Genomic DNA, 11,378 nt, shown 5'->3' with positions numbered 1-11,378 from the left:
GACTTGCCCCTCTCTGGCCTTCAGTCTGACAGCTGTGTGACAGCTAGGCCGAGACCCAGGTGAGGTGGGAAGGGAGGTGAAGAATGCTGCCTTGCCCCTGCAGCATCCTGCCTGAATGAGGGAGTGCAGCACTGCGCAAAAAGCAGAGGGAGCTGAAAAACAGTATCCCAAGCACTGTACAGCCCTCACACAAAAGCAAGCCAGACAAAAAAGTCTTTTTATTTTAAATTGGTGACATAAGAAGCAAGGAAAAAACCATTGCATGTTCACTCAATCCTTACCAGCCACAGCAGGAATGGTCCAAGCCTCCAGTTCTGAGTAAGAACCCATCCTTGCCATCCCCGTGCTGCAGCCCAGGGAGAGGGGAGCTTACCTTGGGCCTGGCCCTGTGCTGGAGCTCTGCTCTCTATGGAGGCAGCCAGCATGCCCCAACGGTGCTCTCACCTTAGCTACTGCTTGTCAGGTTGTGGCTGGAGCCCTAAAGAGGGAGGTTGAGAAGGGGCAGCCCCTGCCTCTGGGTGACCAAACACCTTATCAGCCCCGGGCCCAGCTCCTTTCGTGCCCCACTCATCCCTTAACACCATGGCTGTGGTTCTGGAGAGAGGGAGGAATTGCCAGCAAAACTTCTCTGAGCACCTCTCTGTATTCTCTGCACCCCTAAGGGCACGTGCACCCAGCTTGGCTCCTTCGGCATTTATTGGCCATGCTGTGGTCCACCTGCAGTAGGCTCCTACGTGCTCTCAGCTCTTCGTTTTGCAGAGAGGTGAGGACAGCCCACACCAACTGCAGGGGCTGGGAGCACTCCCAGGGGAAGTGGCAGCCTGCAGCTGTGCCCCCCAGCCTTCCTCCACCAGCTGGGAGGGGGCTGCCCCGTACCACTCATCCGTTCCCAGCCCTGCAAAAGCTCCTGCTCCTCAGCTTCAGGGGAATTAAAAAAAAAAGTTTATTCACATCCACGTACATCACATTTGAGAAACAAGGACATACTGTTACAGCCTGGGAGAAGCAGATGGCTCCTACCCTGGGACACAGCTGCCTTTCCCCAGCACAGCCCTGTCCCACAGCACAGCCACTCCCTGGAGTGCGACAGAATGGGAAAACTACCAACAGCGCTGCAGTCAGCAACCTCACTGAACCAAGCTTGAAGGAATTCAAAGGCAATTTAGCTTAAATATAAAAATAAATTCTTATTTTGTTAAAAAATGTTTAAATATTTTTTTTTTCCTTTTTAATTTAGACTTCAGCAGACACACACACTCACACGGCTCGGAGAGTAAAAAACCCGGCAGCCAGGCATTACTGGAGGCAGAGGGGAGCTGTGGGCACAGCTCTCAGCCACGGGGACCAGAGCTCCAGTCACCTCTTCCTCACTGGGCTCCCAGGGATAATGGGCACAGGGGCAGCACCGCAGCTCCTTGGAGCTTGTAGGAACTAATGGATGGGGATGAGCTCAAAGTGAAAATCCATTCCAGTTTGGGGAGGGGACAAACCCACCCAACTCTGGGCTCATTTCTTTGGTGGTGCCGAAGGAGCTTGAGGTGGTAACATGGCCAGAAGGAGTCCAGGAAGAGGCGAGGCTGCAGAGGCCAGGCCCCCGCCCCAGCTGCCTTTCTTTCAGTCACAACAAAGGGACAGAACTCACCCAGCATGAGCAGCCACGCAGTGATGCTACTGTCAACATCCAATTAGCCAGGGTGCGTCCCCACAAAGGGACTGGCACCCTAAAAAATAACTCCAAACAGCAAATCCGGCATAACCAACATGCCGCCACGCACACGCTTCAGTTCTTCCTCCAAACTCGATTCAATGAGCGCATTAAAGCAGGAGCACGAACAAAGCAGAACAGACAGGGCTTGAAGCGAGCGGGTGGGGGGAGCCCAACAGAGGTGGGAGGCAGCACAGAGCTGCCTGCTCCACACCCCACACCTCAACCAGAGGCTTGGCAGGAGCTGTTGAGTGGTGGCAGAGGGCTCAGCCCCATCCGCAGCTGTGTCACCCCCTGTGACACCAGGACGGCCACACTCACAGGGCTGGGCGCTAACGCAGCCTCGTGCTCTGCAGAGATGGCAACAAGTGGCTTGAAGCAGAGGGATCGTGTTCACCAGGCCACGAGATTCAATGGTGGGGAAAGATTTCTGGGCCTGGTGAAGACCACATCCCGTGGCAGAGAACAGTGGCCTCAGGCTCTGAGTGTGGACGTGCTGGTGCCATGCTGGGGGTGACGGGGGGGTAGGGGCTTAGAGCATCTATAAGAAGCAACAGGGAAAATTTACACGTTATGAAACATGGCAAAACAAAGGGAGAGGAAACATGGTGGATATGTACAGAAGTTCATCCAGCCTTGGCTGTGGAACTGTTCAAGTAAGAAGAGTTTGGTTTATCTTGTCCCGGCCGGCATCCACGAAGGCACGGCCCGGCACCATCGCTCATGTGCTGGGGAGCGCTCTGAGCAGAGCCCCTGGGGACACACTGGGCTCCTCGCACAGCCAGCAGTGGGGCTCTGAGCCCCAGGTTACTTTTTACGGGTGTGCTGTCGCCGTGCCTGCAGCCGCTGGCGAGCGCCGGTCTTGGATCCTGCCCCGATGGAAAATGCTGGGGTTGATGGACCTGGAAGCAGAAAGGAGGCACAGGTCACAGCGCAGCCTGGCAGAGGAGGAACCGAAGAGCTGGCCTCCTGCAAAGCCTGCTCATTAACCTGTCACACACTGCATCACAGCTGGCTCACACAGCCCAGCCCGGCCCCGCTGCCGTCCCACTGCAGCCCACCAGCCCTGAGCTCTTACCAAAGGACGTGCCAACTCCTGGGAAGGCTGAGGCAGGAGCGCTGGGCGTCCCGAAGGAAAGGCTGCTGCTGCCACTCCCCACTGCTCCTGGGACAGGCGTGCTCTGCCCAAAGGTGGGGGCAGGAGTTCCTGGAAAGCAACAAACTACTGTGAGTTGGGCTGAGTGCAGCCTCTGGCAGCCAGCAGCACCTGCAGGCACCGGGATGCACAGATTTCCTCCAGGAACAGAAGCCAAGCAGCCCCACCAGGCACAGCCTCTTCACTTAAGAAACTCCCTCGCTTTCTCATCATAATCCCTGTGCCTTCCCACAACAGGGGGAGGCACAAAGGCTTCCATCTTTCTAGACCAAAAGTTTCCAAGCATGTGGGCTGCAAATCCATGGGAGGCAAGATGTTTCCACGAGAGAACACCCCAGAGAGCCATCAAGGAGACTACAATCACTGGCTGCAAGGGGTTCTGCACACCAGGAAACTCTAAATTGATTACTATGAGTGTTGAGGTGCTGGAACAGCTGCCCAGAGAAGCTGTGGATGCCCCATCCCTGGAGGTGTTCAAGGCCAGGTTGGATGGGGCCCTGGGCAGCCTGGTCTGGTATTAAATGTGGAGGTTGGTGGCCCTGCATGTGGCAGGGGGGTTGGAGCTTCGTGATCCTTGAGGTCCCTTCCAACCCAGGCCATTCTGTGGTTCTGTGTGATTTCAAACATCAGCTAGACTGTGGTTTCTCAGGCAGGAGAGCAGCTAGCTGGAATCAGCAGAGGCCTGGTACATTTAGAGGGGCCAAGGGGCACCAAACTGAAGGACTGCAGACTCTTCTCCTCCACCACTGAGGGCTGGGGATCTGGGAGCACATGCTCCACAAGCATCACCCCTCAAAGGGCTGCAGAGCCCGTGGAAAGGGACAGGACAGAAAGCAGCTCACCTCCAAACACGGGCTTGGCATCGGGTGTGCTGGGCACAGTGAAGGCGAACGGCGTGCTCTGGCTCGGCGCTCCCAGCGCGCTCTGCGTCAGAGAAGAACCGAACGGTGTGGCAGCTGCAGCAGCTCCGCTCTGCCCAGCCCCAAAGCTGAAGGGCACTGCGGGTGAGCCACCGCTCAGGGCGGGTGTGCTGAGCCCAAAGGCTCCGGCAGAAGGGCCCGGCTGGGCGGCTGCCCCGAAGGTGAAAGGAGATGGCGCGGTGCCGAAGACGGCAGTGCCTACGCCGCTGCTTGAGGTCTGGGTGCCGGAACCGAAGCTGGCTGTGGTAGAGGTGGGCGTCCCAAAGGAGAACACTGATGTGGTGGTCCCAAATGCCGCCTGGGTGCCGCCGGTGCCGAAGTCGGCGGAGCGCTGCTGCCAAACGCCGGCTGAGCGGTGGACTGGGCCGTGGGCGCCCCAAAACTGAACGGGGGAGCAAAGCCGACGTGGCCCGCAGCGGGCTTGCTGCCGGGCAGCTGGCTGTCTGCAGCACCGGCGCTGAATGCGGGCTGGCTCGCTGCCCCTGAATACGGCGGCAGTGGCTTCACATTTGTGCTGAATGTACTGCCGAAAGCTGAACTGGAGGAGCCAAATGTCGGCGCCGGTTGGCCTGTGGTGGCCGGGGCAGAAGATGTCAACGTGGTGCTTCCAAATAAGCTGAAGCCCACAGTGGTGGTAGGTGCTGCTGAGATTGCAGGTGCTTGGCCAAACGCAGGGCCTCCTGCGACACTGGTGGTGGCAGAGACAGTGGCTGCAGCGGGCTTTCCAAACTGAAACACCGGGGTAGCAAAGGTGGGTGCCGTGCTGGTGGCAGAGCTGGACAGGCCACCAAACATGAAGGGCTGCGACGCGCTGGTGGCTGCGGTGGCGGTCACTGTCAGGCTGGTGCTGATGGAGGCAGGCGGGTTGAGTCCAAAGCTGAACACTGGCTTAATGGTGGCATCCGTGGAGGAGTTGAGCGTGGTGGCAGTCGTAGCTGCGGTGGTGAAGATGACGTTTGGCAGAGCTGTGAATCCTGCCAATCCTGTGGTTGTGGAGGCTGCTGGCACTTCTGCAGCTGAAGCTGGCTGTGACAACGGTTTGAAGGCAAAAGGAGAGACTTTTGCTGGAGATGAAGCTGCTGTCACGCTGCCAAAGATGGGCTTGAACACGGTGGTGGTGGAAGGTGCTGAGGAAGGGGCTGAGCTCACAGACACAGTGACTGCAGTAGAGATGACTGTTGTAGCTGGTGCTGTGCTCTCACTTTTCGGCAAAGCACCAAAGATGGGCTTGAAGACAGGGGTAGTAGTGGGCACCGCAGCAGCTGCAGTCATTGCTGGCTGGCTGGCAGGAGGGGAGGAGCTTGGTGCCCCAAAAAGGATGTTCGGCTTCAGCACGGAGGGAGGTTTGCTGGGGGTTGGGCCCAGCTCTGTGGTTGCGGGAGGTGCCACGCTGCTGGCAGGCTGTGCCCCCGAGGCAGGGGAGACGGAAAGGGCAGCCGTGCTTAGCACAGACACAGGCTTGGTGTCAGCAGAGGTCGCAGGAAGAGAACTTGACTCCAGTGACACGGCAGGACCAGGCAGCTGTGATGCTGATGAAGATGGCTGGAATGCTATCGCAGCTCCAGAAGAGTCTGGAAAGGTGAAGATATGGTTGTTTTTTTGTTTGTTTGTTTTTTTGTTTTAGGGATAAGGAGTAATGTATAGAAAGACTTTCTGCCACGCAGCCACTCTGGTTCTGCAAATGTTCCCAGAGATGCAGCCCCCTGCACTCCCACAAGGTCACACCTGGACCATTGGCTGCACCCCCAATTTACCCTCCAGATTCAGGGCCAGAACAGCATTTAAACAGGGATCTTCCAGCCTGCCTCCCCCAAAGGGAATACTGCTGCTGCTGAGTCTGGCTTGCTCTGCCACAGTCCCATCCCAGTGACCCCTTTTTTCCTCCTCACCTGCTGGCACAGGTGCAGCCTGGCTGTCCTGCATCTTCTTCAGGCTGTCCAGGAGCAAGTTGCTGCTGGCTGGGACAGGAGCTGTTGACGCAGGCGCTGAGGAGGTCCCTGTGGTCACTGTGAATGCTAATGGCCTGGATGCAGGCGTGGTCTCTGCAGTGGTGCTAATGGGGACTGGATCTAACAGAAGGAAGCAAGAAATCAGTATCTGAAAGCCTGCTATAGGTGACTACCCATTAGCAGAGCTTCTCCAGAGATAACACCAACATCCCACTGCTCTGGCCCTAGGGGACCTCAGCCACCACCCTACAGGCTCTGGGACACAACCACTGTCAGCCTGAAGGCTCTGAGCACCCTCAGACCCAAGGACCAGGCAGGACTCGCCTGGGAGCATCCCTGGTCTGTGCAACAGATGCCCCACTGCCAGCTAGCCTCATCCCTGGGTTCCTACCCCTCCCCGTTCCCTGCTGTACCCCAGGTGCCCAGTCTGCCCACAGCCCTTACCAGCCTTATCCTCCAAGACTTTGTTGAACCACTGCAACGCTGCCTTCTTCTCCGCATCTAGGTCCTCCGACGTGATGGAGTAGCCCAGCTGAGGCGGCGGGGGCTGCCAAGAGAGAGCAGCGGCTTAGCTCCTTCTCAGGGAAGCCGGCAGAGCTTCTCTGAACGTGTGGTGAAGGCTGGCCGTCGCAAGACCCGTGAAGCAGCTGGTTCTGCCGCAGCACGCTACCGCGGAGCTCCGGTCCCCACTCCGCAAGACCCCGGCTTGGCGCTGAGGGCACGGCCTTCCCCAGGCCATTACCTGGTCCGGCAGCAGGCGGCACAATCACGCACAGCCCACCAGACACTGGGGCTGGGGATAGCGTCACTTCCCACTCCGCCAAGGACAGGGCCTCCTTCCTGAGGGCAGGCAGCTCAGTCTCCCCCCAGCCCTGCAGAAATTGCAGTGAGCACATTCTATCTCCAGAGGAGGACAAAAGGGGTTGCGAGACAGTGACGTACCAGTGCCAGCTGGTCCCCCCGGCAGGACGACAGCAACTGGATCTTCCGCTTGCGCTTGCCACTGCTCCCCGATGCAGCTGGAGGGCTCAGGGAACCGCGCTTCCTCCGCACGGGTGTCTCCACCGCTGCTGAAGGAGACAAGTCAGAGCCAGCTCCGGGCAGAGGAATAGTCCGGCTTGTGCCAGGAGGGCCGTCCCTTCCAACTCCTCTCCGGATGACCCGGTCTGAAGGCAGAGCCAGAGATACAGCTCTGAGTTGGGGACAAGGCTGCAAGAGCCTGAAGAGCAGCTGTCTGCAGCACATCTTGGGGCAGTCTGGTACAGAAGCCTGCTAGCCTTCAGAGGGGCAGTAACTCCTTCTCCACTTCCCAGACTGCCTACCTGAATTACAAACCAGGCAGGCTACACAAGCCACATCTAGCGCTGCATCACAGGACCCAGGCAGCTAATTGTGATGGACACAGGATGTCCTGTTCGTTTAGGCTGAGAAAGCATTGGAACAGGCTCAGCCTAGAATATGATCAGGGTTCTTTCAGCATGACACACCTTGCCCTGAGGCTGACAGTAGATCCTGGGGCAGCTGAGGGGCTCCCTCTTGTAAGCCAGCTCCCATGCATCTGCTGGCGCACAGCATCCCTTGCTCAGCCCATTCAGGGCAGCAGAACTGCCAGTACCCCTGGACCAGCACACTCCAAGTTGCCAGGTGACATCTCAAGCCAATTCTACCTGCAGACCTAAGAGATGTCCCACCCCACTGCTTGTATACACTGACGCCCATCCAACCCCACACAGAACTGGTGTCAGCTTATGCTCACCTTTCTCTGTCTGCAGCTCCTTATCCGATTTCACTGGGGTGGAAGTGTTGGAACGATGCAAATCCTCCTCCCTGCACCAGTGGGAGAAAGCCAGTTAGGGTCAAGCCTCAGATGCGGCCCCATCCCCCAAGAGGCCAAACACGTGACAGAGTCCCACCAGCAGCCGTGGCCCATGAGGCAGCCATCCAACAAACCCTGAGACAACATGGGCACAGCCCTGTGCTTCCTGCGCTGGCCCGAGAGCAGATAAAGGCAGAGAGCTGCTTCTCCCTCTAAGCCCACAGCCTGGTGCCAGTCTACGCATCCCCAGTGTTCTGCAGGATAGATCAACCTCGGGGTGGCAACCAGCAGTTCTGGATGGGAAATGCCACGGCTCACAGGCTCCTCTCCTTTCAGTGCACAAGGCTGTGTCAGTTCTAGTTCTGACTGAAGCTTTTCCCACTGGAGCCTGGTCCTCTGAGCCAGGACAGAGGAGCACAAGGGCTTGCACTACAAAGGCAAGCCCAAAAATGCAATCTTATTTTATGTATTTTGTGTGGCTCAATTACATTTGAGGAGACAGCAATAATCAGGACCTGTCTCCTCCTGAGATCTGGCGGCTCGGGGAACCCACAGCAATGCCACAGCAGCACATCACTTCTGTGGCAACCTCTGAACACTTCCATCTCTAACCAAGTCCCAGAGCAGGGCAGGGATGAGGATGGTGCTGCTGCTCCAGCACTGCCAGGACAGCAGCGTGACAAAGTGGCAAGGACCTGAACTAGTGCAAACCCAATGGGACCAGCACACACTGGTAGGCCACCAGCAGCCAACATTTCATAAACAGTCCTGGTGGGACAGCTGGGATGGTGCCTGCCCTCCTCCTGGCTGGCACAGCGGGCGGCTGGTTACCTGGCTTTCTTGAGAGGCCACTCTGGTGTCTGGGGACGGGAGGATGCGGGGCTGGACAGCGGGGACACGCTCACACCACTCCTCTTCCACAGCTGGAATTCAGAGAGAGCAGTGACTCAGTGCACAGGCAGGGAGGAAGGAGAGCATTCCACTTTCCTGCTCACTTGTATGCTGAACGTCTCCTCCCAGAACTGCATCCAGTGAGCTCACAGCCTCACTTCCCCTCCATCACCACCAAGTTCCCTTCCACCTTCCGTGGAGTGCTGTAGGGTTTGCCCACAGTGAAGGCAACCTGCTTTGTGAGCAAGCAACCTCTGGGCCCTGACAGCCACAAGGTCAGGAGAGGGGATTCTGTTGATCAGGGACAGTCATGGCCATAGCACAGCGCAGGCAGAGCTGTCTGGTGGCCTCAGGTGCTGCCACCTGTCCCTGCCAGAGGACAGATCCTACTCCAAGGATTTCAACCTCACCCCTCTCAGAGGAAACCCACAGTTCCCAAGGCTTCCTCTGTGCTATTTTTCCCACAGAGACAGCACAGCTCTGCTAGCCACGATGACGTCCCACCATCATGCCCACAGGCCTGCCTACTCAAGCAGTGTTTTACTACAGCTCTGCAGCTGCCAAGGGGACCTGGGTCAGAGCAGGAACACATAGCTGTGATCCATGCTGACTCCAGCTGAAAAAGGAGGCAGCACACCAAAGGGATTCTTTTTATCTCCTTCCTTTTCCCCAGATCTTGTCACTCAGTGACACCTCCTCACCCCACAGCTGGTGCCAGGTTTGAGTCACCCAGTGGTAGAGCTGCTTTGTGCCACACATGGCTGCAGTGGTGCCCTCAGGAGTGCTTCCTACCTGTGTCAGGCCCCGGCTGGAGCTGTATGAGCTGGCGATGGCATTGCGCAGGGAGCTGGGGATTCCACTAGTGTATGTATTGTTGAGGGAGCTCATGGAGGAGGTGCGTGACCTCTTGTTTAAGCAGTCATCAGGGCACTGCGAAGCAAGGCCTCTCTTCAGAGAGCCAGGCCTGCAGAACATTAAAGAAGATTTCAGCATCTCCCCACCATCCTACCCACAGGCCCATTCATCCCAGGGCACGTTGAGGAAGCAAAGCAGCTCTTTTTCAGAGCTCAGGAAGAGATCCCTGCAGCAGTGCAGCCCCATGGCCCCCAGCCTGCACCCACTCAGCACAGCTCCCACTGCCATCCTTTGCAGAAGCTAGGCTCCACAACCACCTTGTCCAGAGCCTGCAGGCTTTCATACTCATCCCTCAGCTAACATCAATGTTTTTGGCCCGATGGGCACTCACTTGGGTATGAGAGAGGCGGGGGCACCGTTGGCAACCAGGGGCTCGAATGCTGACTGCCCGCTTCCACTGCTGTCATGGCGCCTGCAGGAGAGAGGGCAGAGCTGTAATAGGGAGGAAGCAACAAGGAGGAGCACGTGCTCCCAGCCTGGCCACAGGACTCCTCCCAGGCAGGCTTGGCACTGGGAAAGCACTGCTCTTCTGCCAGCTAACACCTAGGACATCCCCATTCCACCATCCAAGTCCTGCAGATTTTCCCTTCCCCCAGCCCTGTGTCACTGATTCTCAACCCCAGCTGCTTCCCCCCAAGTTCCGGCAGCTCCATCAGCTGCTTGCTGTGCTGAGTAATTTTGATTTAAGGAAATCCTTACTCAAATCCGTTATTCAAAGTCAAAATGTTTCAGAGAGGCTGAGCTGCACATTTTTTGAATGGATCAGAGTTTTGTAGCTCAGATCTCCTCCCCTTCCTAACCAACACCCTGAGTGATTTGAATCAGAAATGAAGTCCTCCTCTCCCACAGTGAAACCTGGAGGCCTTACAACATGCCCATGCAGTTAAGGCGGCATCAGGCAAGCCCTGTCACTTAGCCCAGGTCCCCTCCAGTCCCGAGCGATCTGATCCCACTGCACAGCTGATCCAGTGCTCTCCAGCTGATGCAGGCTCCTTTCTGCCTTCAGACATTACAGGTTTTCTACCTATGAGCATTCTTCATGCAGGTCAGTTGTCAATGCCTTCAAAATGATTTGTGGGAGGTACAGATATTGACATGTTAGGGGGAAAAAAAAAAAAAAGCGCACCCAGCCTGCATCATCCAGCTCAGCTCCTGTGGGGCTCAGACACACCAAGCACAGGTGAGAGTTCAGGAAGCACAGAACCAAGGCAGTGTGTTGCACGGCAGTCACACAGGCTGCAGCTGAACTCAGCATCCAGGACACACACCCATCCTTCCAGTGTGCTGGCAAAGGCACTGCACCCTCCTCTCTTATAACTCAGAGCTGGAAATCACTGATCTTGACTAATAGAAACAGAAGTTCTCTCCTGTTATCCCTTTTGCCTTTCCCTGCTTTTGCTGGTTACAGCACAGGAAGCCCAATGAGATTTTAAAGTGCTGTGCTTCTACCTGGAACCCTAATGCCTGGGGAGAGGAGCAACCTCCGACAACTTCAGCCTGCCCTGACACAAGCAGCTCCCCAAAAGCCTGCAAACCCCATGGGGACAGCAGTCACCTCCCTCCAGTGAAGGCTCCTTCCCAGGCATCCTTAGGCCACCTCCACACTTTTCCATCCCCAGTGCCGTAGGGCACACACCTGACCTACAGACACGCCCAGACAGAGGCTAAATCACATCCTTTTGATCTCAAGGAGGAGGAGGAGTGCCAGAAGGATCTCTGACCCGGCCAAGAAGGCTATGCAAAGGGGCACACGGCGCTCTTCCGCCCCAGGCACAGTTCTGGTTCTGCGTACGCAGCATCCATCACCACCGAAGCGCCGGGCCCTTTTCAACCTTCCCAACACACGGGCGGCACTGCTGGCTCATTACCTTCGTTTGCTCTCCTGATCATTACCCAGCGCCTGCCGCTCCTCCTCCTCTTCCTCCTCCTCCACCACCCTCTTCCTGCTCTCCTTGATGGCGTTCAGTACCGTCTCCTTCGCGCACGGGTCCGGGCTGCCGCCGGGCAGGAGGGCAACCGGCGAGAG

General features: G+C 57.1%; 1 protein-coding gene across 1 annotated transcript in view; it reads right to left on the bottom strand.

Annotated features, from left to right (window-relative positions):
• Window positions 1-919: 919 nt before the first annotated feature.
• LOC100547495 (nuclear envelope pore membrane protein POM 121) overlaps window positions 920-11,378 on the bottom strand; it is a 30,183-nt gene continuing 19,724 nt past the window's right edge. The window contains 12 exon segments of the mRNA XM_019621846.1: window positions 920-2,607; window positions 2,784-2,912; window positions 3,704-4,102; window positions 4,105-5,352; window positions 5,671-5,850; window positions 6,175-6,277; window positions 6,673-6,800; window positions 7,487-7,557; window positions 8,378-8,469; window positions 9,230-9,401; window positions 9,684-9,764; window positions 11,221-11,378. Coding sequence (XP_019477391.1) covers window positions 2,513-2,607; window positions 2,784-2,912; window positions 3,704-4,102; window positions 4,105-5,352; window positions 5,671-5,850; window positions 6,175-6,277; window positions 6,673-6,800; window positions 7,487-7,557; window positions 8,378-8,469; window positions 9,230-9,401; window positions 9,684-9,764; window positions 11,221-11,378 — 2,856 coding nt within the window. The 3' untranslated portion in view covers window positions 920-2,512.

Source organism: Meleagris gallopavo, chromosome 21 (genome assembly GCF_000146605.3).
Source record: "Meleagris gallopavo isolate NT-WF06-2002-E0010 breed Aviagen turkey brand Nicholas breeding stock chromosome 21, Turkey_5.1, whole genome shotgun sequence".
NCBI classification, from domain to species: domain Eukaryota; kingdom Metazoa; phylum Chordata; class Aves; order Galliformes; family Phasianidae; genus Meleagris; species Meleagris gallopavo.
This window is presented reverse-complemented; position numbering and strand designations above follow the sequence as displayed.